This window comes from Scomber scombrus, chromosome 7, assembly GCF_963691925.1.
Source record: "Scomber scombrus chromosome 7, fScoSco1.1, whole genome shotgun sequence".
NCBI lineage: Eukaryota > Metazoa > Chordata > Actinopteri > Scombriformes > Scombridae > Scomber > Scomber scombrus.
In genome coordinates, this window is record NC_084976.1 from 439,536 (window position 1) to 467,326 (window position 27,791).

General features: G+C 40.5%; 1 protein-coding gene across 1 annotated transcript; it reads left to right on the plus strand.

The window, feature by feature from the left end:
* Nucleotides 1–4,927: 4,927 nt before the first annotated feature.
* Nucleotides 4,928–27,791, plus strand: LOC133982847 (aldehyde dehydrogenase, mitochondrial-like). Its single transcript, XM_062421688.1, has 13 exons — nt 4,928–5,130; nt 7,709–7,813; nt 8,109–8,249; nt 9,522–9,601; nt 9,806–9,917; nt 12,331–12,459; nt 13,009–13,122; nt 15,264–15,366; nt 16,029–16,213; nt 18,990–19,154; nt 23,428–23,585; nt 25,927–26,041; nt 27,637–27,791. The coding sequence occupies exons 1-13, from the start codon at nt 5,014–5,016 to the stop codon at nt 27,667–27,669; spliced, it is 1,557 nt and encodes a 518-aa protein (XP_062277672.1). The 5' UTR covers nt 4,928–5,013; the 3' UTR covers nt 27,670–27,791.

Sequence of the window (27,791 nt, forward strand, 5' to 3'; positions counted from 1 at the left end):
GGACCTGTAGATGTCTTCAAGGGAGGGGAGGTGTGTGTTGGTGATGGTCTGTGAAGTGTTTATTACTCTCTGTAGTCTTTCCTCTCAGCCTTGGTGCAGCTTGTAAACCACACCAGGATGCCATAACTGAAAATGCTTTCCACAGAGCATCTATAGAAGGACAGCAGCAGCTCCTGAGAGAGGTTAATTTCCTTAGTGTCCTCAAAAAATAGGTGCGCTGCTGTGCCTTCTTCACGAGAGCTGTGGTGTTTGTGGACCAAGAGAGATCCTGAGAGATGTGTGTACCCAGGAATCTAAAGTCACTGACACTGACCCTCTCAACCTCCCGTCCTTTAATGTGCAGGGGAGCTGATTCCACACTCCTCTTCTCATTATTTGTTATGTAGTTACTGTGACGTGGAAAAACTCCTGCATTCTTTTCTGCATTTATTTCCTAATCCTCGTTATAAAATCATTGAAACTAGGGTATTGAAATACGACTTTATTTATAGATCAAAACGGTGTAAAATCACATAACAACAACAACAGGAGCAACCAAAGAGAAGTTGCTGCGACAGATTGACAGACATTACGGAAACATCAGGTTACTTTTTTTTTAATCTCTCGGTGCTGCGCCTGCCAGCTGACCCGTATATTATATCTATGAGTAGACCTACGCTCACTTCCTCTGAACTGATGCGCGTTCCCGTCGGGGGCATTCGTTTTTCGGCAAGTTCTGGCTGTGTTCGAAACCGCATACTTTCCTACTACTCGTACTAACTCTAACGTTATTTGAAGTATGTAGTGTGTTTCAACTGCGTAGTATGCGATTTAGAGTATGCGAGAAGTTCCCGGATGGTTTACTAGATTCGACCAGAAATGCGGAGTATGCATCAAGAGCTGACTACTCATACTCAAATTACCCAAGATGCAACGTAACTTCTGAAAAAAACCCAAAATACAAACATCACAGATCACCACCTTGGTGGTTTAAAGTTAGCTACAGCGAGGGTATGTTCGCTTCCTGTTTTCAAAATAAAAGCACCAATTCTATCGTTATGGTTTTCTTAATAATAAAAGGTAACGGGTGTTTTATTTTGTGAAAATGACCGGAAGTGCGTTACTTGCTACGGCTAACTCCGAATTCGCAGGAACAAAACTTTAAACAGGTGTTATTTGGACAAATTAGCGTCACATTGTGGATTTAAAGAGCTACTTTCTCGCCTAAAAAGGTTAGAAATGTTGATAAAGTGGTATATTACAGAGTCAGGGCTAAAATGAAATCTGCTTCAGCCTGCTGATTTCAGCTCGGGTAGGGACAAAATGCATTGTGGGTTATCGTGTAGTTTACTACAGTGTAAACGGTCTGCTTACTATCTGGTCGTTTAGTGTGTAGTGTGTAGTATAGAAGTATGTAGTATGGAAGTATGTAGTATGTAGTATGCAGTTTCGAACACAGCCTGTCTCTTTTCAGCACTACACTACTTTTTGCATGTCACACCCCCCTTTCTCTCTCCCCCTTCCCCTTCTCTTCTGTCTGTCTATTGTCAAATAAAGGCATCTATGCCAGAAAAATATTTACAAAAAAAAGAAAATTGCCACACTGAACAAAACTGCATCGCCAACTAAACAGGTAGCCTGATTGAATACAAACGTTTACATCGAGCCTAGCAGCGCCGCCTAACGTCAGCCTGCTGTAGCCTGTCTGATCTCTCTCAATCATTGAGTGCTCATCAGTCAGAATGGAGATAAAGTTTTTCAAGATAACTATCAGGTACAGATCGGGACACAAACGAGGAACCGGAGGGCTCAGGCTGAATCCGAGTTGTTTATTACAGGCAGGGGTCAAAACCAGGCAGGCAGTAGAATAGGCGAAGGTACAGGTAGTCGGCAGGCTATAATCTAGGTCACGGATCAACAGCTGGTCATACACAGGGAGATACTCAAGGAAATAATACGCTGGAACTCTGACTCTAAGGACAAGACGATCTGGCACAGAGGGGAGGGGAGACACGGCTTAAATACACAAGGAGGGGGAAGACAACTAGACACAGGTGAAACACATTAGGGAGGGGAAAGCAATCACACAGGCGGGAAACTTGACAGGACGACCGGGGTAAGACAAGGACTACAAAATAAAACAGGAAGTGGCACAACAAGAACAGAAAATCAACTAAAACCCTAACCGGCACTAACGGGCCCTAACAATAACTCCATCCAGCCATGTAGTGTTACCAACCGCTGCTGCAGCATCATCCAGTGATCTGCCAAACGCTGCTTCAGGTTGGTGGTAATGTAAAGCTAATTTTAGAGCCTAACGCTATGGCAGTCAACAGGCTATAATATTTTTAGTTTTTATAGTGAGGTGATTTGAGTGAGAGATTGTAATCATCCTTGTTCATTTACTCATTTTGTCCAAGATGCAGCGGAGCTGTGATGTAGCAAGAATACCTCTTTCAAAGATTCAAAGATATTTTTTAGTTATAACAGTGAGACAATAATATTTTCAGTTTTTATGGTGTGGTGATTTGAGTGAAAGTATGTAATCATTGTTTTTTCACTCAATGTGTTCAATATGAAGCAAAGAACTGTGATGTAGCAAGAATACCTTTTCATAACTTGCATCTTTTACTCTTTTCATTAAATAACAGCCTCTCAATCCCTTTATTTAATGTTGATTGATTAACATGACAAAACAGAAGTAACAATAGTCATCATAATCATTTAGTGAATGAAGACAAAATGAAACTGAACAGGGATGTTGAAGCTTTATTTAAGAGTAACCTTGAAGGTGTTTTAGACTGTATATAAGAGCTATTGTTTCTACTACATTAGCTAAAATGCATTTTATTTATTGGACATAGCCACTTAGTGGACAACAAATGCAACAGCATGAAAAAGGTACCTGAAATAGAACTACATGAGTGCTTTCAATTGCAGTGAGCCACCTACTAGGCCTATTGACCTTAATTAGGCATAAGCCCTTAATTGATTATACAGTAACTTTAGTTTAAAAGAAACATCACCTGGATGCGCTGGGACGCATCATCAGTGTTGTAACCTGGGGTCAACAGGTGTTTCGGGTCTCACAACATACACCCTCGCCCAGGTGACCCTTGATCAAGCCCCAACCTGCGTCCCAGCAGCGACCCACGGATCAGCCCTCTTTATCCAAAGCCACCTTGTAGCTTTCTCTGCGGCTTTGCTTTCGGATTTAATGGCCCTCTTTTTGGCTGCTCCTGTCACGCCCAATCGAGAGAGGACTTTGCAGAGTGAACGTCCTGCTCTGTAGCCGACCTCTATGGGCTCGTAGAATATTCTCCAGCCTCTGCCCCTGCACTCCTCCACTAGTTCCTGGTACTTTGCGTTTCCTCTCATTAGCTTCCTCCTCTATTCCCTGGGCACTGTAAGTTCCAGCATGATCAGGTGTCTTGAAGCTTCAGAGGTAATGATCATGTCTGGACGGAGCGATATTGCTGCAATGTGTGCTGGGAACTTCAGCTGCTTTTTCCCAGGTCGACCTGCAGCTGCCAGTCAGAGGCTGTGTGGAGGAGGCCTGTTGTTGTCTGTGGCCGAGCACTGGGCTTCTCTCCAGCCTTCACGAAGGGGATTGCCCTCTTCGGAGCTTGATGGTGCTTGCTGGTGCTGATGGCTGAGGCTACACTTTCGGCAACTGCCTTAAGCACCTGGTCATGGCGCCAACGATAGCTACCATCTGCCAGGGCCTTTGGGCAGCTGCTGAGGAGATGTTCCAAGGAGCCTCTTTCAGAGCAGAGAAGGCAAGAAGGTGTCTCGCTCTTCCCCCAAACGTGGAGGTTTGCTGGGCTTTGCAGGGCATCATAGACTGCTTGCACCAGGAACCGGACCCGATGGAAATCTGCCTGCATGATGTTTGACCAGGTGATCCTGCGCTGCAGCGCACTTTCCCACTTAGTCCAGGCTCCCTGCTGCCGAAGTCCTACTGCTCTGCTCACTCGCTCTTCCTCCACACCAGCTCGAACCTCTTCCTGGAGTAGATGGTGTCTCTCCTTGCCCTGGGTCTTGCTAACTTGGGTCTTTGGGAAGCTATTACTATTCTTATAAAGAGTTTTAGTAGCTGTAGAAAAAGAATTGCTTTTCTTTAGCTTTAGAGCAAAAATATGAGTTCAGACCCGTGACCTCTTTTAATTTCATCCTTTAGTAATAAATAGCTATTGAGTCTCCTGTACATGGACTGAGCAGCACACATTTTAAAGGTGGGCCATACAGCCCATCAATAACATCATATCAGCCAAAAATCTATCTTTCATTGACTTTAACTGGTTTTGTTACTCCATGTAAATGATCTATTAGGATACTTTACTCGATATGTACAAGGCTAAACCTGTCCATAAATGCTTTAAGATTAGTACTAGTTGTATTTAGCTGACAAGGAGGCCATTTATCCATATTACCATCAAAAATACTTGTCTGACTGCACATTTGAACAAAAGTAAGGCTGGCTGTATTTCTTCCCATTTGGAAAGTAATGAGAAAAATCTAGGCAAGCAAAAACATTTGTAACTGAAGAACCAAAGCCCAAACCATTAGACATATTTCCTTTTAATAATTTGAAAGCAATAATAATAATAAAAATAATAATAATAAGGGAAGCAGTTCTCAATAGGAGACCACAATTTAGTAAACCTGTGAGACCAGAGAAAACCAGACCCATGGTCTCCTCAGTGATGTAGCCTACAGTTATTGATGAAACCTTTTTATTAGAAATGATCAGACCTAGGAGTCTTGTCATTTTGTCAGTCTTTCTTTGGCTAAAATGATCACAAAAGCACTTAACTTTCCTACATGCTTCAGGGTAATAGAGCCCATGAAAATATGAAATATGATTGTGTCAGGTAAATTTTGCCCTGCGGGGGGCAGTAATACGCCTATTAGCATCCACACTGCAAAAATGATACAAGAAGAAGAACCAGCCTTTACTAAGGTGCTACAGCTTGCTGCAACAGTTTCGCATTGAGTTGAGTCGTCTTCTTCGTACATCACGAGAGGAACACCATGCTGCGTACCGTGCTTTCTCGCAGTCTTCCCACATTGAATAGACTGTCAGTGTGTCACTACTCTGCTGCTGCCATCCCAGCACCCAGCACCCAGCCCGAGATCCACTATAACAAGGTATATTACTTAGCCACAATGATCACAATGGCTTTGACGTTACATGGACGATGGCCAGCTACTTGTTCAACAGGTGTGTGCTGTGCGCTGTAAAACTTCGATAAAACTGCCTGTGAGGAGTTAATATTCACGGCTGCTGTTCTCATTTGTTACTATTGGGTGTTTGCTTTGACTTGGAAAATAAGCAAGATTAGAGCTAAAGTTCAAAGTCCACACGCATAAAATGTTGTTGATTTCGTGTTAATGGAATGAGGTGCTGCTGGTTTATCAAAGAGCAGCTGACAGCACCGAGGACAGGTCAGGTGAAGGTGAAGGTAAAAACCTGAAAAAGTAGTAAATTCAAACTTCTATTGCGAAATCCTACTTGGAAGAGGTCACACGTTGACGTGGTTATATAACGGTAACTAGTAACAGTGCAGTTCAGTCTGAATCTTGGTCTGTGTGTGATGTTTGCAGACTGCGCCGTTTCTTGGTTATTGCCAGAGAAATGATCAGGCAGTGGGTTTGGCCATGCTGATGACTCAGGTCACATCTGATCTTTGCGTTACGAAACTAACGATTTTTTAAAAATGTGTTGAACTTTCTTGACCTTAATATGTCACTACCAACACACGAGCCATCAAACACGCACCAGGGGCTGTGTGAAATGTTGCTGCGCCATAACTGTCGCACTGAAATACATCAGCAAATAGGAAAACAACAACTCAAAACATAGCAGCAAATTGTCGTTTCCGTTTTGTGAGTTGTATTTTGTTATTTACCGTTGTGTTTTGTGAGTTGTTTCCTATTTGTCGTTGTGATTTGCTCTTCCTGAACACTGTTGGATGTTACCCCTACTGGAAAAGCCAGCTCTTCTGTATGTTGTTGATAGGTGACAGGTGTTTACCAAACGGCACATGTATTTTGTTAGAAATATCTTGTGCCAAATAACACGTTTAGCTGAATCCCATCTACATTCCCCTCTTTGGCAGATGAACGTGTCTTTGAAGGCGCTTTCATGCAGTGCACTCACCTAGTGAAACAGGTAGTATGCTTCTGAATTTAAAGGTGTGAGTTGACCTGCAGGGTGAATGAATAGCAGGCTTATTAGATGAAATATCTTGTTGGATGAACAATTTCATGTACAGATTCTTTTCAGTTGTTAATTGTCCAAGAAAGTTTCAGTGACACAAACCGTCCAGTGCAACCACTGGTCAAGAGCACCTTTCTGCTACCAGTCACAACCCCACTTTCTAGCCTTTTGGCCACTCAGTTATGTAGAGTTACTATTCATAATTACTCCAAAAGGAAGCAATGGAGGGACAGTAATTATGTTTAAATATGTTCACTTTCTGAAGTTCTTAAGAAATTCAAACAAATAAATGTTTTACTCATCTTTCCGTTTTACTTTTTGCTGGCTGATGACATTAATTCCCCTTGAAACTAAGTAACTATTTATAATGATAAGTGATTCTTACCGACCTCTTATTCATTACAGCTAGATTCATTTTCATGGCCATCTGAGGTCATGAACTGTAATCTGTTGGAATGATGTTGCACTGTCATGGCACAGTTACGTGTGCCAGATCTGCTGGTTCCATTTTGTACAGTTAGCTCCAGACTGTTGCAAAATAATCACTGAATCTTCCGTGCTTATATGCACACCAAACAATAATCATTCTGTACAGTTTCCAATGCAAGTCAAGGGTCTGGCCAAGGTGTCTCTTCATGGTCTGCATTTTTAATCACAGCACAGATACATGTGTGGCTGTCATGAGCAGCATGTGTCAGACATTGTTTGGGTTATGTTTTATTTAGTGTGTATTAAGTGCTTTATCTTAAAAGTAAATTAAAACCCCACTTATTGGTAGATCATTAACCATCCATTAAGGATCATGTGTGGCTTACATTGCACAATATGAGGACTAAATGAACTATTGTTCCCAAAATCTCAGCAGTCAAATCTGATATAAACCTTAAAAATAACTTTGGAAATAAAAGAATGAAGCTGGGAGCTGGGTGCACTGCATAGAAAGATATGTGTCATGTACTGAGTTAAAAAAAATTAGGGTGGACAACATGGACATGGTTTTCTTACCACACCAGTAACACTTCCTGACCGTGTCTGAACTCTGTAAGAACACACAATTAAAAAAACATAAAACCTTAGCACAAAAGTACATTTGAGAAATCTCTGGGGTGGCAATTCCAATACAGATCCACCTACAAAGGTGATCAGATTTGCAGGTACAAAACAATGATCTGGAGGAAGGAGACTCATGTGAAATCAATCAATCAATCAATCAATCAATCAATCAATCAATCAATCAATCAATCAATCGATCATTCATTTACATAGCGCCAAATCACAACAAAAGTCATCTCAAGGCACTTTACACATAGAAACATGTAATAAGAGGTAGGAAACCAGTAGAGAATGATGTCATTTCTCTTTTTAAAATTTTAAAATGAAATTCAAAAGTTTTCAAATTACTGTTGTACAATACCTCCAGCACAACTTTCCTCCAGGAATGTTGAGTGAAATGAAATGTTTGTTGTGCTAGAAGTGCCCATGTAATGGTACATTTGAATGTTTCAGCTGTTCATCAACAACCAGTGGCAGGATGCAGTGAGTGGGAAAACTTTCCCTACCATCAACCCAGCAACTGGGGAGGTCATTTGTCAAGTTGCAGAGGCTGACGAGGTAAACAAACTCTCTGATACATATGAACTGCTTTAACTCGCATTCACATATTCTCCAATAAAAATGGGGAGCATTCGTATGTGGTTAGAGTATCTCTGTACCAATATGAGGAGCTCTAATAATGATCTATTTATGGATATCAATTTATGAAACAACTATGGTCTCTAGACATTTTGAAACAGTTAATGTTTTTACTCTCGGTTACAATCAGAATTCTTAGTAAGTTTATATTTTTAGATTACTATTCCTTTAAAACTCAGTTAATCATGTTGTGGTTGTGGTGGTATATTTCCAGGCAGATGTAGACAAGGCAGTGAAAGCAGCACACAATGCCTTTAGGTTTGGATCACCATGGAGAAGGATGGATGCCTCTCACCGTGGCCTGCTAATCAACCGATTGGCCGATGCCATCGAGAGGGATACTGCCTACCTTGCTGTGAGTCTACCAAACAGCATTTGGGAGAAAAAAATTTGATACATATTTTAATAGAATTCTTAAAATGTGCCTATGGTAGAAATGAATGGGATATTGTTGCTAATGCTTTTAGCATCTCATTATTAAGAACGCTTCAGTAAAACATCATGGAAAGATACCTACAGGTTTGTTGTATATGGATATGCTGGGGTTTGCTGATAACAACTGCTGCTAACAATTTGATTATTTTATGGAATTTTAAATATTGAAATTTACAGTTTGGCTTTGCTGATGTGATAATGAAAAATCCTGTAGTGAAAGAACAAGATAGTAATGACAGATGTATGTATTTCAACAAAGGAAAAAAAAATAGAAACCCTCCCATTTTTAAAGATCCTTCATGGCCATCTGAGTATAGATTTCTGAGTTTATCAGGTGCACCTAAATGCATCATGAAGTCCCTTGTTTTTAAAGTCTATTGATAGCACTTCACAGAGCGATATTCATGCACAGTTGATTTTGTTTTTGTTTTGTCAGTGTTAAAGGGTTTAAAGGTTTTAAAGGGGTAGATGGCGTGATATGACTGCTGTGTAAAAGGTCAGAGGAGGTGGTTTGTGTGTAGCAGGGGGAGTCACCTGTAGGGTTGTTTGTTTTTTTACCACTTGAATTTAGTTTTATTTATTTATGCAGAGAACACGCTGTATGCATGTATTTTGTGGCCAAGTGTTTGAACAAACTCAAACTTGAATAATTTACAGTGAACACGGAAAAATTCTCTACTCATCCAGTGAGGTGGAGATTGTGTGGACTAGATCAAGTTAACATGCATACGGTACCTTGCAGCCATGTAAACAGCTGGAAGCATGGTCTGTTTTTATACTTGGTGACATCACGGCCGGACAGGGGAATCCTTTTATGTTCTGGCGGGTCTCGTCCAATGGGAGCTTAGAGTTTGACTCTGCCAGATCACATCTGGGTGTGAGTTGAGCAACGCATGAATGGGAGACGAAGTCCATTTTGGACTCCTTTTGTTTGATTTGGCCCCTTGTATGTAGGCCTGCCTTTGTGTCAGACACAGGGCATATGAAGCCCAAGATGAACTTCTTCCAGATTGTCAACAAAACGCCTCATTTCCTGAACATCTAATTAAAATGATGTATATTATCTGTATGTGGAAACACACTTTATCATGTGATATTGCGCAGTTAAATTTTTTGCATGTTGTACATAGCATATACATGTCTGCATATGCAAGTCTTTGCATGTAAAATTAATACTGTGTTGTTGCCACAGGAACTGGAAACCCTTGACAATGGGAAGCCATATGCTGTGTCCTACTCTGTGGATCTGCCCACTGTGGTGAAATGCCTCAGGTAAAAAATACACAACACAGGCACTTCTTACCAATGCACTAGACTTTGTCAGTCTAGGTGTATGATACAGTTTCATCTAGCTCTTTAATGTAAGATCATAGGTAAGACACAAGTGAGACAAAGAAGCAATGCATTGAATTTCTGGGAGGAAAAACTTCAGTTCCAAGCATAGGCACGTATCCTAACCATTTGTGTTGTGTTTAGGTACTATGCAGGCTGGGCTGACAAATGGGAGGGAAAGACCATCCCCATTGATGGAGACTATTTCTGCTATACCAGACATGAACCCATTGGAGTCTGTGGACAGATTATACCGGTATGGTGAAAGTGGGAAGGGAGAAAAATATAAAATGCTGTACATCCACTTCCTTATGTGCTTTATAGTCTCTCTCTCTCCCTCTCTCTCTCTCCCTCTCTCCCTCTCCCTCTTTCAGCAAGCTATAATGCAACAATTTAACGCTCAGTGTTTTTCCCAAGGACACTTGGACTTGCACAAAATGATGTAGATTTCAGAGGAGCTGGGGATAGAACCATCAACACCAGCATTACCAGTGATATTGATTCTCAACATCACACACACGGGGGGGTGGGGGTGCGATTGGTCTAATAAGCAGCAATCTGCTATCAGGACGCTTAGCTCTCACACACACTGCATTGATAGTCACACAAACACGTGCAGTCACTCTCTACAGCGCACTCTTGCTTGCTCAATCCAGAGTCCGGGAGATTGTATCTCATTTTTGGGCATCAAGGAGCCGCTATCAATATGCAGGAGACTCCCGGAACTTCTGGGAGAGTTGGGATGTCTGCATGTGTTGTTACTACAAAGTAGCCTGGGCTATTCAAAGTGTTTTCAGTTTCATCCATTTCACATTTTAGCTGCCTTATACCCTCTCTAACTCCTGGTTAACTACTGGTCCTGCGCTGTGCTCAGTGTGCTGTGTGAGAGGGGGAGTGGCCAGCGGCTAGAGCGGGCAACAGCAAATGTGTGCTTCTTTTTTTCACCCATATATGTATCTATATCTTTTACATTTCTTTTTTTAAAATTTGTTTTATTAACAGATATTCATTATTACAGCATATTTGTGGTGTACAACATCAAGCGCTTCCAGCTTGTGCAATGAAAAACAAAATAAAATAACAGCTTTTTGAGTCTGTCCGTTTCCAAGGAAAAGGAGAAAAAAAGAGCACGTATCTATAATATCTTTTACATTTCTTATCCAAACAACGTCAAACTTGGCACTGCACTTACTCGTGCCCATAGCAAGACAGCTGTCACGTTTCAATCAATCGGATGAACGGTTCGAGAGATATGCGAATAACAGACAGACAAACAGACAGACAGACGTTCCTGTCATTTATAGATAGATAGATAGATACAGCAAGTATTAATAGAGATTGGCTTATGTTTCCTTTTATCTGATGGTTTTAATCAAGACAGAAGCTTCACCAGTGAGACTAAATTGAGGTTGAACCATAGAATCAGGTTATGGCCTTCCATTAGATTATTCTGCTGCCAATCAAATTTGTCAGTGAAGCCCGAAGAGGTTAGAATCCTTTATGTTTTTACTGGTTTATCAGGGTGTGTCATATTGCTTTCCACTTCCTCAAGATAGCAATGTGCCAACAATACGCCTGACCACACCTCATTGTAAGACTAACACACCCATTCAGATAGGTGCAAGTGAATTTTCTATTTAAACAATGTGGCTGCTGGTTGGGAAGATGACAGCTGTGTCTGTCTTAAACTAGCAAAGACCATTGTGTTGTACTTGGTGCTGCTTTGCATCAAAGGGCCCTTTAAACTTTGTCATGATTTAACGATACTCACTACTGATGTTGTCCCACCTTTGAATACAATGTGTGCCACAATGGCAGAGTATACTTCTCATCCAGAAATGTAACACTCAACACTGCACTTCCTTGTGTCTCCAGTAATAAATTCACATGGAACGAAGTAGATAGGATGAATGTTTTTTCAAGATATGTGAAACATGTGCACACAGACAGATTCCTTGCTTTATATAGAGAGATTTATAGAGATCTGTGTGTAAAATCTGTTATCAGATATAACAGGAGAGACACTTGCTTAACAGACATGTTTTTTAAGACCCATTTGGAGGCCCTGGAATACAAGGTTAAAATTAGATATTGTGTATACAAACCAGTAGTGTTTTCTCTTCTGCTAGTTGGAGCACTGTTCAGTCTAGGATAATATCTGCATTGGATTCTAGCCATATGGCACGCCTCTCTCTTCAACTTAGAGTTGACTCACAGTACACTGTACTTTATCATAGCTAATCATTTATTATCTACACTCATGATTTGGCAATATATAAAGGGCTCTTCTTAAGAACACTACAACTGCACACAGGCAGTAGCAGAGTGGTGGAGCCATGGGTCATATAATGACATGGTTTCTGGGAAACCAGGCTGGACACAGGCAAAGATTGTAGCGTGTACACATGGCGTGATTGAGCAAGAGAAAACCACAAATGTAAACACTGAGTAATTTGTTACTGTCTGTATCACTAAAGAATCAAAATAGAAGCCAATCGTATCAGATGTTTTTGCAAACCTCTTTTAGTTATTTCTGTAAAGTCATTAGTTGATTTATCACAAGGCTATCACCCAGTCAAAGAAATACAATCTTTCAAGGTTCATGCACACTGCTATAACCTCTTGTTTTTACAGCGTTCTCTTTTCTCCTTCTCCTTCATTCTTTGCAGTGGAACTTCCCTCTGTTGATGCAGGCCTGGAAACTTGGCCCTGCCCTTGCAACTGGTAACACTGTGGTCATGAAAGTGGCCGAGCAGACACCACTTACAGCACTGTATGTAGCCAGCCTGATTAAAGAGGTACTTTGTTTATATATTGTTTATTTATATGTATCTATATAGCCTCCAAACAAACATATACCAGGGGGAAATGACACTACTTACCTACCACTGCTAATGTTAGTTATTGGGCTAGATAGTTAATTAGCTGCAGCACATTAAACAGCATGTTAACATATCTGCAAATGTCACTTTGGTTCAGTTGGACACTAGTGTGGACCTTACTCTTCAACACCATTGCTAACAACATAACTAGTCACTACACCTGCCTGTGGTGGTCAGTCCAAACACAGACACCCTCTCCAGCTGGCTGAGACACAATGGAGCAATTCTGATATTTTAAGACCTTTTATCTTCATGTTGATAATACTAAACTAATACCAATATAATTATAAAGCTGGTTGACATTATTTTTGACTGCAAAGAGTGTAAAGATCATAAAATGCAAAAAGTAACTCATATTAGACACCATGAATGAATAATTAAGTCCAACTGAATCACATTCAATCATCAGAGATGTACTCAGTTAAGTGGACTTTTTCAAGCTTGTTTCATGGTTCTGTTTTAAAGGTTGGTTTCCCTGAAGGTGTTGTGAACATCTTGCCTGGCATGGGGCCATCAGCTGGGGCTGCCATTGCAAGGCACATGGATGTTGACAAGGTGGCCTTTACTGGATCCACAGAGGTAGGACAATATTTCTGTTTATTTGTTTTCAGTTTTTGTTGACACGATAGTGATGCATAATCATTTTTTTTAATTTATGACGAGGTTTAGATGGAGATTGTTCTAAACACTGTATGTGGTGCAAGTCAAACAGCACACAGAAACACACCACCCCAACATGTTGTCTATCATGCTAAATAACCTTTTTAAAACCTTTTTATCTTCTTCCGGCGGTGCTGCTCTGTTGTGACCCAGGCCACCGTGCTACTTCAGTTTGTTTTTGGGAATTTTTTTCCTTTTTTTATCTTTTTTTTTTTTTTAAATTTCCATCTTCATACGATGACTAATGTAACATAACAGTGTTGTTACTGCGACCCTGGGTTTCCTGCACTACACCGAAGACCGATTTCTGCCACACAACTGTTCCACCATTACCGAGAAAAATTTGGGTTCGGACATTGCCCGAGAGTAGATGGGGACAAACTCGTAAAAGGGGAAGATGTGACATGGCGGGATGAGCCAGACTCCAGAGTATACAGACCACCTCTGTCTTTCATGATACTCTGCAATGCCCACTCACTGAAGAGTAAAGTTGATGAGCTATGAATCAACACCAGAGTTCGACATGAGTACATGCTTGTGTTCACTGAGACCTGGCTGCAGTAGGATATTTGTAACTCTCTTGCTGCCCTTGAAGGCCTTTCTCTGTTGTGATTTGACAAGAATGATAACTCAGGCAACACCCAAGGAGGTTGTGTATGTCAAACAAAAGTCTGTCATCCTGACATTGAGCTGGTATGTTACCTCCTCTGTGACTTTGGGGAATATTTTATATTGTACAGTTTATATTCCACCCAGTGGAAACACTGTAAAAACAGCTACTATAACAGACTGTGTTCATTGGCAACTGAATCGCACCCCTGAAGTGCCTTGTTTTATTTAGGTGATTTTAACCACTGTAAACTAGAAGCAGGGCTACCTGGATTCAAGCTGTAGACTGTAATACCAGAGACAAGAGAATCCTGGACAAAGGCTGCGGCAGTGACACAGCAAAGGTTAAACTTCCTTTAGGTACATCTGACGATGAAGTTGTCCATTTAATCCCCACCTTTAAGTCCTTTCCTAAGAGCAGCAAACCTCAAGTTGAAACTTTATACATGTGAAACAACAATGGCATCAAAACCTTAAAAGGCTGCTTCTCCTGCACTAACTGGGACTTTCATACTGTTGTTTGGACTTGGAGGAGGCAACAGATACTATCACTGAATATATTAATTTTGTAGACAATTATGAAACACAGAAGTCATAATTACCAGATACGGTCATTTTTTTTCTAATGGTAATCGACCTTCTTACTGGCTGTGTCAGTAGGAATATTACATGGAGCTCTGTTTATGCAACACAAGAGACAATTAGTGTGCACTTACGTGTAACTTATTATGACTAACTTGAACTAATTGATAGAATTTTATGGAGAGTGGAACATTTTCTTTGGCCCATAAGATAGTTCAAAACTTAAACACACACACCACACAACAATAGTGAATGAATACTAATAAAACGTTATAAATACAATATACAACATTTAAGAGACTATATAAATGAGTCTCTAAGAATTGAGCAAGCGGCTTATCATAGGAAAAATGTACATTCTATTATGAATATACATTCTCTGTAGCTAGAGACATCCTATTGCACCTTCCAGCATGTAACTTGTCAAACTTGGAGAGCAAAGGATGTGCAGGTTCCTCTGTGATACACAGAGCCTTCCTCTTCACCTTCTCTTCACAAAGAGCCCTCATCTTGCTCTTTGGCCTAATGAATTTACTGCCACATTGATGACCTTTGCCAGCTTGCTCCTGTGTATACTACATGCAGCACATAGTAAAAAGAATTTGTCCGTAACAGACTTTTTTTTCCAGAACACCAGAACTACATCTCTACAAAAGCAGTGTTGTTTTCAATCAGGCAGCTTTTTAACTTTTTAATTAGCTTTTTTCTAAATGTATTTGGATAGTTTTTCATAGGTTTTTTTTTGCCAACATTGTTTTCACAGAAATGACACACACACTATCCACATTTTGTTAAATCACACTATCACCAGCACTGTGTCTGCTGTGAAGGTGTCACAATCTCTGTTTCTGCCTGTCTGTGTCCATCAGGTGGGTCATCTAATCCAGCAGGCTTCAGGTGGCAGCAACCTGAAGAAAGTCACTTTGGAGCTGGGAGGAAAGAGTCCTAATATCATCATGTCTGACGCCAACAGTATGTATTCTGTCTGTGTGAGGTGGTTTGTAAAGCTGCAGCATACTGTATTCTGTGTGTTTTACAGATATTACTGCCTCTTTCACATTCTAATAAAGGGTGGTTTACTAACTATGCAAAATTGGCAACTGCCTCTTAAAGCTTAGCCTAAGCCTCTTATGCATGCAGGGATATTTACTTCATATTAATGGCAATGATTGACTATTGATACATCAGAATACAGGCAGCCAGACAACAAGTTCCATACTCCTTGTCAGACAATTGAAATGTCCATTAACCCCCCCTCCTGCCCCCACACCTTTGTGACTGCAGACGGGGGGCCTGTAACTTTCTGAAATGGGCAAGCCGACATTCATACCCACCTCAAGCAGTGATTGGTTAGCTGTGCAGAAGTGAGAAAGCAGTGTGGGTTTGAACTTCTATCTCTCTAGCTCGCCTGTTTCATTCATCACACAACCATTTCTATCTTTTAATATGGACAACTGGGACAACTCCATCCTGGACAGAATAGGCACAACCACACATCATAAAACACACTCAGTTATTAGTGTTCATAAATCAAGCTTAACGGTGATATCATGGTGTGCGGACACACCCTAATTACACTTTTCCATAACTACAGAAACGTGTATTTATGTTGTCTCTGTCTTTCTGTCATCCAGTGGAAGATGCAGTGGAGCAGTCCCACTTTGCTCTGTTTTTCAACCAAGGCCAGTGTTGCTGTGCCGGCTCTCGGACCTTTGTCCAAGCAGACATCTATGATGAGTTTGTGGAGCGGAGTGTTGAACGAGCTAAGAGACGAGTGGTGGGAAACCCTTTTGACTTAAACACTGAACAGGGACCTCAGGTAACGAATACACTCATAAACTGGTATTTTGTTACAGAAATGTTATTTTGAACTAGACCTACCAATGCTAACAAAACCCTCTATTATTGCTTTTTTTTTTTAAGGGCAGACTCCCATATTTTATACACCCTAACACTAATTTGAGACAGTTTTATTTATATAATGGGAAGTTGTTGTATTTTGTGAAAGGGAAAAAAATAATGAAAAACATTCAAAGTAAGATTAAAAAAAGAGACATTTTGAATATATACTAACCCTAACCCAGGATCCCACCGAGATCCTGGGTGCGTCCTTCCCCACTGGAAGCGTTTCAGAAGCACAGCGTATCAACTCTGGGCAAGACATCTGCCTTTTAATTTAAGCCCAATCAAAGCTGAACAAGTGTCTTTTGGCCACTGTAACTAATTACTGCAGTAGCAGCTTAACTAAACTGCCCGATTTTTGTCGACTTGCTCAAATTGTGTTGATTTGGTAATTTTCCTTTATTTTTGTGTTTCTACTGTGGGTCTGTAGGCTACATAGTTCAATTGTTTGTTTGTTTTCATTGTGTTTGTTGCTAAAATACGTTCAGGAGTTTGTATGGGTTGTTTTATTTTGAAAATAAATCGGCTGCTTTATGCTGTTTCTGGGTCTGTCTCCCGGCCCATCTCGATTTGCTCTGTGCAGCTCCTTCTGTCGAAAATAGACCAGACAAGTCTTGCCAAGGCAATGACCAAATGAGAAGTTTGTGTCAGCTGCAGAGTCACTTCTGTTCCTCTCACACTGTATCATAGGCTGTCGAAAAAAATCATTTGAACACAACAGTACTCTTTGTGGCCTCCCCACTTTCACTCAGCCTGCATTGAGTGTTTCAGTCAACAGATGTCAACCTCATCTCCTGGGGCACTGAGACTCTAGCGGCCAGACAAACCAACAGAAATTTACTGAGCCAAAACCGACAGGATATTTACAGAGCCAATGCTGTTCATGGACACCAGATTTTTTTCCAGCCTGGACAAAGAAGGGGCAGCTAGCGGACCGTTAGGAGGTATTCGCTTTTTAACGCGTGTACCTACAAGCAGGATTTGTTACATCACAACTATGGCGCTTTTCCACTATACAGTTCTAGCACTACTCGGCTCGACTTGAAAGGTTTGGTACCAGGACAGACCTTTTCCATTACTATAGTACCTACTCAACGTGGGCGTGGTTATCATAGCACGGCTGCGTGAAACTGCCGTGACTTCGTTTTATATGCGACACAAAACACATAAACAATGTAGGACAAGGAGGCAGTGGTGTACTTGCTGCTGTATGAGGCTTTCTATCACACACAAAGCAAGAACATTGAGCCGTATAGCTCTAACGCTGTTGCTGGTATTTAAAAATGCCGGGTTTGATTCTTGTGTAGGACGGCTCATGACGCTTCCAGCGACAACTCTTCTGACCAATCAGTGGCCGGCAGTATGTTGACATCACATTTAGTATCGGCTCGACTCGCTTGGAACCTCACCAGAGCAGGTACTAAAAAAGTACCAGGTACCAGGTACTATCCCTAGTGGAAACGCAAAAAAAACCTAGTGCTAGAACTGTTTAGTGGAAAAGCGCCACTAGTTTGGAGCCACTTGTGGTTCAGTATGCAACTTACACAAGTGTGGTGTGGAAACTTGAAGCCTCCAGCTTCTCCAACACTGAGAATTAGGGGTGTCACAATTCTCCAAATCCTCAATTCGATGTTATTTCAATTTTAAGGTCACGATTCGATTCGATTCTCAATCCTCTTTTTTTGGGTCCTTTTTGGGACAGATGCCTATGCCATTCAGCCATCAGTTGTTTGCAATGTACCACACTAAGGCCCTACTGTCAAAATTAAATAATTTGTTATCAATATAATGTAACAATAACTTGTTTCAGCAGTCAATTAGAAACTTACTGTAAACAAAAGAATCATGTAGTGACCCTTTTGTAACTGCAGTGTGCACTCTTCATATTAGATGATATTCAAGTTCACAAAAACTAAATTAAAGCAGCCTAATGTCCATAAACATCCCTGAACAATGAAGTGTGTTAACTGTCCTAACAGAGTCCTAACTGTATCTCTGGTGCTACAAATACCCCTATAGTGCTAGTTATTGCTTTAGTGCAGACATCCCAACTCTCCCGGAGTGTCCCGCATATTGATAGCTGACTACCAATGCAGCGTGTGTGAGAGCAGAGCGTCCTTATAGCTCTGTGGTGCTACTTATTAGACCAATCGCCCCCCCACCGGACCGACAACCAGTTTGAGTTTGGTTGATGTGTCTCCTCTGTCAGCGGTTGCCATGGTGTATTTTTACCGGCTGCAGGTTCAGGTTGAGGAGGTAATGTTGGTTCGCTGCATTTCAACAAGTGTGTGTTTTTTCCCCTCTTTACTTGCCTGACTTTGGGGGCGTGGCTACAGCTTTGATTCCTCCGTTGATTTCGAAGGTCGAGATCGTGAGGTCATTTCGATCGTTATTCGATTTACAATCGAGATCGAGACACCCCTACTGAGAATGGACTTTACAGTGAAGAAGGAGACATTTAGACTTTTAAATTTAACAATATTCCCATATTCATAGATTCTGGATGTTTTAGTGAGGGAGAAACAATATATTCATTTGAATGATTTTTAACAAGGTAATTGAACTTTTTTGTGTGTAAATCTCATAATATAAGGTGTTGAGGAGCACAATCAGTGCTCTGATTACTGGAGAGTATTTGGCATGCACTTTCACACACACACTTGGTGCTGTTCCCTCTGTGATGACCTGTTTAGGTGGATGAGGAGCAGTTCAACAAGATTCTGGGCTATATCAGCACTGGAAAGAGAGAAGGAGCCAAGCTGATGTGTGGAGGAGGAGTGGCTGCTGACAGAGGATACTTCATCCAGCCTACTGTGTTTGGAGATGTCCAGGACAACATGACCATTGCCAGGGAGGAGGTAGGATAGCAGAGTCAGTGGTTTGCCCTGCTGAGAAGTTCAAATAATTGCTTTTTAATATTTAAGTAAAACAGATGAAAGCCTGAGTGTTTATATCAAAAGATCATTTGAGAAGTGGCTCCACTCTGTAACACTACTCTACAATTGTAAGTGGTATTCTGTATTTCCAACAAATCCAACAGAGTGAAACATCTTTTTTTCTAGCAGATCACATCACGTAAATTTCAGAAGTCACATTGTTCAGTTATTTTTTATTCATATCAGTAATTTCATGATTAATTGAATACTTAACCAGAACCTTAAGTATTTGGATTAAGAAATAGAAGGAGACGGCTCCAGTTACTTACTGATACCCCTTTCACACCAAAGCAGAGCACAGCTAACTCACAACGCATGAATTTCACCATCAGTCAGATGTTCAAGGGATAATTCACTCCTTATCTATTCACCACGCGGTCTTGTTTGCTGTGGTTGTGCTCACTTACCCTGCCCCCTGCCCCCTAACATAAGCGGTTCTTTCTTCTAGTCCAGCAAGAACTGGTGCCACTCTGAACCAATTTTTCTGGCCCTGAGCCAGTTCTCTGTCTGTGTGAACAGGAAAACCGGTTCCAAATTAAGCACTGGCCCCGAACCAGCACTGGAACTGCTTTGGTGTGAAAGGGGTATGAGTTATTGCCACTCCATGCTTGCTAGACTGCGTAAAACCATTAGGTTCATCTTAACTCTGGGGCATCTTCAACAATGTCAGAATCCAATCTGTTAATCAACCATTTTGCCTCTGCTTTTGCCAGAAACTCTGGTCCTTTTTGAAAGGACCATGAATAATTGGACAAAAAAAAAAGCTGTTTCATGGACAGGTGTGGGCAATTACTTTGTTCTTTCATCATCAATTAAGCAGGTAAAATGTCTGGAGTTGATTCCAGGTTTGGTCTTTACATTTGGAAGCTGTTCCTGTGAACCTGACGCATTCAATCAAAAGAACTCTCAATGCAAGTGAAACAGGCCATCCTTAAAGCTGATTTATGCTTCTACGTAACCGTATGACACAGACAATTTCACACTTTATTTTCTGTGTGGCCACTTCTTATTTTTTCCTATTACAAGTATTTAAAAAAACTTGCTCCACAGCAGATTGAGCTACTTATTTCAAGTGAAAATGTGCTTGAAACAAGTGAAAGTTGTTTAAAAACAAGTTACTTTTTCTTATTTTAAGTGTAATGAGATTTATTTTGACTAGAAGATTTTGAGTTTCTGCAGTGTTTTGTATTCATTTTTACTCTGTATATTTTTTGCTACAAAGCTAACCAATCACAACCCTTGTGGTCTGGGTTGCCTCGACGCGTAGTTACATTTCTAGGGAGATGCACGTCAGGGGACGGTGTAGGGGTTCACAGCGACGCAGAGAGCTCTGCGTAGGTACGCCGCCGGCTTGACGTCCAACGAAACGTAGAAGCATAAATCAGCCTTTAGGCTACAAAAAACACAAAATTTCCATCAGAGAGATCTCAAGCACATTACGAGTGTCCAAATCAACAGTCTGCTACATTCTGAGGAAAACAAAAAGCACTGGTGAACTCGGTAACACAAAAATGCCTGTGAAAGCAGTGGTGAATGAACTCAGGATCCTTTCCATGGTTAAGAAAACCCCTTCACAACATCCAGCCAAGTGAAGAACACTCTCCAGGAGGTAGATATATCATTATCCAACTCTACCATAAAAAGAGGACATCATGAGAACAAATACATAGGGTTGACCTTAAGGTGCAAACCATTCATAAACCTTGAGAATAGAAAGGCCAGATTAGACTTTGCCAGAAAAGAATCTCTAAAACCAGCACAGCTCAGGACCAGCATTCTTTGGACAGATGTAACTCTGATCAACCTGAACCAGAATGATGGGAAGAAAAAAAGTGTAGGCAAGGCTTGGAACGGCTCATGATCCAAAGCATACCACATCATCTGTAAAACATGGTGATGGTAGTGTGAGGGTTGGGCATGCATGGCTTCTAATGGCAAAAGGTCAATAGTGTTTATTGTTGATGTGACAGAGGACAGAAGCAGCCGGATGAATTCTGAGGTGTATAGGGATATACTGTCTGCTCTGATTCAGCCAAATTCAGCAAAGGTCAGGACCACACTTCACAGTACAGATGGACAATGACACAAAACATACTGTGAAAGCAACCCAGGAGTTTCTTAAAGCAATGAAGGGGAATATTCTGCAATGGACAAGTCAATCACCTGATATCAACCCGATCAAGCATGCATGTTTTTTGCTGAAGCTGAAAGTCTGCACTTCAATCACATCTTGATTGTTTCATTTCAAACTTCAAGAGTCAAAAGTACGAAAACTGTCACTGTCCAAATATTCATGGACCTAACTGTATCTCCACCTGTTTGATGCTTCTCTGATGGCAAATATTTTGTTGGCAGTAAAGGTGTTGAGGACTGTAGTGCTGTCTCTCCAAAATAGACTTCTCCAGTTTGCAGCTCAACTTGAAGCATCTCATGAACTTAAACTACACTGAACAGTCACTGTGAGCTCCATGTGGGGTATTGTCATCTGCTTCATAGGCTCCACTCTAGCCTTCTCAAGCATAAAGTTTGCTCTCTCCATTTTCCATCCCGATGTAGCTGACAGTGCCATATCCACCCTGGCTGGCATCATAGAGGTGATGTAGCTGAACACTTGACGGCTGATGAAAGTTCTATGGTTTAAAGTATTGATTAACTTTGAAGTCTGGCACCATTTTACAGTCAGACAACCACTTTCTCCATGTAGTTGCAGAGCTTAAGGTGCTGGATCATCCCAATGACATTTCTTGCGACAAAGCTCTTGTATCATCATTTTTGCCACAAGTATTAGTGGTGCCAAAAATCCCAAAGGATCATATACTGAGTTGACAACTGACACAATTCCCTGTGAAGCTTGACCAGTGTTACTCTAAAATGGTATGCAACACTTCATGGCTATTGCTGGTCCACTTCATCAACTGAAATCCCTCTTCTTTGCAAATTGCCATGAGGTTGTTAATCATGAACACATTCTCCTTCTCCATAGGCTACATTTTAAGCAGGTCATCAATGTTAAGTTGTGAGTCACTTTGTTTCATCAGTAGGAAATCTATGCCTGTTCACTTCTACTGTCTTATAAAGGTCATAGCTTGCACAACTGGATGAAGATACTGCACCAAAAAGGTGGGACTGTCAGCACCACAGTCAAACGCCACCCACAGTGTTCTTTTCTTTTGATGGCGTATGCCATGATGGGGAATATACCACACTTTGCCATGAGGTTGCTTCAGCTGATGTGACACTCTCTCAGCGTATCCCTTGCTGATATCTTGAGACCGTCTTGATCTCCAAATTACCATTATTGCTGCCTTTTTCTAGCCCTATGGCAATCCTTGTCAAATCAAAATGTGGGATCAGTGCACTCCCTATATATATATTCTACCTTTGAATAATAATTCATACATTTAAAATCCAGAGCAGCGCTTATGACCTAGATCAGTTACATTTCTTGTTGCAAATCTGTTTTCCATTTGTTCGATTTTTTTTTAAACGTTAATTATTGATGACTAGAACAATGCGCCCGTTGGGCGCTTCAGCATGTTTACTTGCCAAAAGACACACACTCATAGATTAAAGCAATGAGAAGACTGTATTTATATATGAAGGTCACAGTAAGTTAGCTGAAAAGTAAATATTAAAGTGTTTTTTTATGCAGTTGAGTAAATTAGAAACCATGAGTGCAGTACAGTCAGATAGTTGTTTGAAATGAGATCCACATAACCAAGGACATGTTAGGCCATGTGTGAATGAGATGGTGTATGTAAATAAGAATTGTTATTGAGTTGCTGTGGGATGAATTAGTTAGATAGGTAGGTATTTTATTAGCATGGTAATGCTAGCAGGTAGGTGAGAAAGTGAAGCAGCAATATGTTTGTTTATTTGTACATTAATTGAAATACTGTTAGGGTTGAAAAAATAGTCCCAGGTGGCTGTAACTCCGGAGTCCCAAATAAAAAGTATAACTGCAGACTATTTATTTAATATTGAAATCGAAATGGAAGTTGACATGAAATGAAATGCGAAAAAAATGCCATATGTAATGGCTGGCTCCCTAAACCATGGAGGAGGTTGGCGAAAGGTGAACGGACAGACGGACAGAGAGACGGACGGACAAACATCCTGCTCTCCAATTATAGTAGTAGGATTGTTGATTGATAATGTTTGAATATTCTCCTTTCTGTCATGTTCTGTCTTGCAGATCTTTGGTCCAGTGATGCAGATCTTTAAGTTTAAAACACTTGAGGAGGTGGTAGAGAGAGCCAATGATACTAAATATGGTTTGGCAGCTGCTGTGTTCACTAAAGACATTGATAAGGCTCACTATGTCTCTAATGGGCTCCGTGCTGGCACAGTCTGGTAAGAATGAAATATTACTGTACAAACATTATTCTGTATGCTGTAGATATTTGTAGCTGACCTGAGGAATGCTATTTGGCTTTCTGTCCCTAGTTCCAATAAGCTATCCAATTATTGAATCCAATCCCTCATCTTTTCTTATTCAGTTTACCTTTCAACACTTACAAGTAACAGTAAAGCACTGTTATTAGAGCCAGCATAATTAATGTTCACAACCTGTGTTAGATGTGGTCTTAAGAGTGGGACAGAAACATTGTGACTATTAGTTGCTGCTCCATGAAATACTCATAAATGTATATACTGTAATGTAGCTTAGTGAACTTCACCAGCTACCTTCTCAAATCCAGGTCATCGACTGATGTATGTTAGTGTAGGAATGAAGATGTCCACATGTATAGATGCACACATCACTTTCAATTTAAAGATGCACTTTTGTTATAAACACTGGAGAGAGCTGCAAAAATTGCTCCACTGACTGTAAAACTAACTTAACTGATCTTATAATACATCCACGGCCTGTATGCATGTTGTTATGTGCAGCACCATATCTCTCCCCGTCCTTCCAGCCTCCTGTTCTGATCTTTTACATTAAAATGCCATTTTTGAGGAGCATAATAAAGGGGGGCGAGGCTCAAAACATTAGTGGCTGAAGCAGTGGCAGCCCACGGCATCTAAACTGCTTTTCACTGTTACTGAACATGAACAGAAACGAGAATCAGCAAGGTTTCTGTGAATGATACACATCTAGTACATTTTGGAGTCAGTTTAAGTCTGAATATTGAAAAGAACAAATCGGTATTCTTTCAGCTTCTGGGGGAATCTGATGTCCAGTCAATTACGAATACTACGGGTGACAAATTTCCATGTTTCATATATTGAGGTCCATGAGCTCTGTGTTGATGGATGGTTGGTGTAATTATCGTAACAAAAATGTCTATTATGAAACTAAGACTATGTAATGTTGTCTAATTCCCAAACAGTTTCAGGGCGTTTCTCTGTTCCCTCGTCATGTCTGGTTGCTGAGCATGGTTGTCATTTTGTATTGTGTGCCCTACAGAGACAGTAGTAATAGGCGAACATGAATAAATCTTTTTGAACTGTTTTTAGTGTCTGGTACGCACCGGGTCAGCCTGTCGAACGTACCCAGTGCTCATGAATCCCTGACTGACTCATACTGCCCATGTCCACTCACTGTTATTGTAGGGTACTGCTCAGGCCTGCTACATTGTTCAAAACATAGGCAGTAGGACAACCAGTGAATGAGCAAAAGTTATTGTCTCAAACAACAAAGATGTCAATGAATGACTCTGAACAAGATCAAATAAACTGTTCTCTCTCATTGGGATGTATTAAGGACAAGAAATTGAATCAGACTTGGGTCCAGACAGCCTGGCAACTACACTCACTGATTTACACTGAATGAACATCTGCTGCTTCCCCTTCAAAACAAATAACAGATAGTTGGTCAGAGACATTTCTGTAACATCATATTGAGCTTACCAGGGCTGCCAACCATGCACTGAATGTGAAATTCATGCAGTTGACATACTTCATGCCATCATGCCACATATGTCCTTTGTCACAGTAGCTTTACACCTTTGCTTCTTTGTGAAATTTCTTTTCAAAGAATACATACATTCATCAAACCAGTAGTGTCATCTCTTCTGCTATCCATACATTTTCAGGATTTATGAACACAAAAGAAAAACTCTGCAGCTCCCAATGCAAGTATTTATTAGGATATAACCAGCGTGACGTAACAATGGTTTAGTTTTGGTCCAGCACCTGCTTTATCTGTGTCTCTGGATGGGCACATCCACAACAACGTTTTTTCCAAGTTAAGACATGCTGATGCTCAAAGCGCATGAGAATGTGCAGGATTAAAGACTGCAGACAGAGAATGTAACAACTCAGCAGCTGGATGAAAGCGGAGACCATTACACAAAGCGATGTCTCCTATTTAAAATAAGTCCATCTAAAGACTGACTAACACTAAAGCTAAGACAAAGCAGCCTGTAGGAGTCTAAATAAGTTGATTCCCAATGCTGAACATTTAGATATTTGTTTAATTCAGACACTTATGTTATTAGGAAAAGCTCTGTTCTGTCTGTCCTCCTCGTACTGTGTAGTCATGCTGCTCTGATGAACACTTACACCAAACAAAAAGTCAGATACCAGTGTGTACTGTCACTAATACAGTTCAAATCAGTGAGCCACGCTTCCAAAATTAGGTCAGCTTTAAATCTGATTACTGACTTGTTGCATGTACACAAGGATGTTTTTATTATTTATGTTGTCTCTGTATGTGTGTGTGTGTGTGTGTGTGTGTGTTCTCCTGCAGGATTAACTGTTATGACGTGTTTGGGGCTCAGGCACCATTTGGAGGTTACAAGGCTTCAGGAAATGGCAGAGAGCTGGGAGAGTACGGTCTGGACAACTACACAGAAGTCAAAACGGTAATTACTTAAAAATACATGTTTTTTTTAGCTGAATCTCTCAGTTTGATAATGATTATAAACTAAAATATAGACAAATCATCTAGTTTTTAATAGGTGTCCCTATTACAATCAGTAAATATTGCTCACAATCCTTGAGTATTTTGGGGTATTTATTTTTGGATTGAAGCATTTCAGTGTGCTATTATACAGTCTGGAACTAAATGTGCCCACTTTTTACAGTTTTAAGTAAAATATTAAAGTTGCAAGCAGCGATGATCAGGCCCTCACAGCTTTGTGCACATCATGGCACACTGCAGTCAAAGTGCTGTTACTACAGCACTACATTACATTCACAATGCATCTTCCAGATAGTAACAGCTACAGATATACATTTTCATAAATATTGGACATTGGATGAAGGAGATCACTTACTGTGGCCACTATTTGGTGTTAATAAACCCACAGTAAATGTACATTATGTTATGCATATCAAATGTAGACCACATAAGTTTGTACCATAAGGCTTGCTTCCTATTGTCACAAGGCAGTGCTGCACAAGTGGGTCATTAATGCAACAGTACATTAAGTAGAGGTCACCTGACATGCATATGTATTATCATGAATATCAGATGTTGCATGAAGGAGTTGAATACAACTTAGTTTGTCCACTATGTGGCCGGCTAATAATGTTCTATATCATGTGTAGACAACTCTGTGTACATTTGCCCAATGGTTTAAAATGGTCATTTAGAAAACTGAGGAAAAAGTATTTTGAATCCAGGGCAAGCCGTTTTCAAGATAACTGTGAAAATATAAACTTGTTACAGCACAACAGTGAGTGCCATGTGATCTGCCTGTGTAGTAGGTGGAATGTGTAACCAAATTGCCAATTTTGAGGGGGTTTGGACTTAGTTTTTGATGCATGAATAAATGTTGTGGAGGAGAAGAAGGAAGAAAGAATGACAATAAAAACAACAGGGCTCCAACAGCGAGTTTCACTGTTTGGACCCCTGTTTTATAATGCTTTAAAATACAATAGGGCCTTCACACCACTTGATTTTTTTAAATCACATGAGCTAATGATGTCAAGACTAATAAGGGTTTTTTGTATTACATGGAAGTATGCGCACCTCTCAAAAAATCTGCAAGATTACTTTAAAATTAAATGAGACTTCCTGTCGTTAACCTGCTTTATATGTGTAAAGTCTTATTTTGTAGATTGATTGTTGGAATGTTTTTATATATGTCATTACTGATGTTTCATGATTTGATGATTATATATCCTCTATACTTTTATGTATGTTGGGAACTAGATAACACTATGCCTCTTGTCTGTAGTGTTTCTGCCGTAAAGTGAAGTGATTTATCTGTGGTCCTACTGTTTTCGACTGGCAGTAAAGTAGATATAGTGAGTGCAGTGAGTGGGGAGGTGTGTACACACTTTTGTGCTAGGGCACTGTATACCTTGGAAATGTAAGGTTGTCTGCAATGGGTCTGTTTTTATTTCAATGAATGATTATGTACCAGGATGCATACATTTTTATGAAAAATTCTTTACCTCCACCTTTTAAATCCTGTGAGCAAACCATCTTTTTGTCTGTATTTTGTTTCAGGTGACCATCAAGGTACCACAGAAGAATTCTTAAACATGTGCACTCCAGCAGCATTTGGGTTGCTGTCAATCAAGAAGCATCTAAGAGAAGATCAGTTTATAATCTGTGAGAGTCTTTGCTTTGTAGTTTTTAAATAATAAATGCACTTAAAGGAA

What these genes read in the sequence shown, in the direction of transcription:
- LOC133982847 (XM_062421688.1), top strand. Translation starts at nt 5,014, where the DNA reads ATGCTGCGTACCGTGCTTTCTCGCAGTCTTCCCACATTGAATAGACTG. An exon ending in TAGCCAGCCTGATTAAAGAG is followed by an intron (nt 12,460 to 13,008) that starts GTACTTTGTTTA and finishes TCTGTTTTAAAG; the next exon opens with GTTGGTTTCCCTGAAGGTGT. An exon ending in CCTTTACTGGATCCACAGAG is followed by an intron (nt 13,123 to 15,263) that starts GTAGGACAATAT and finishes TGTGTCCATCAG; the next exon opens with GTGGGTCATCTAATCCAGCA.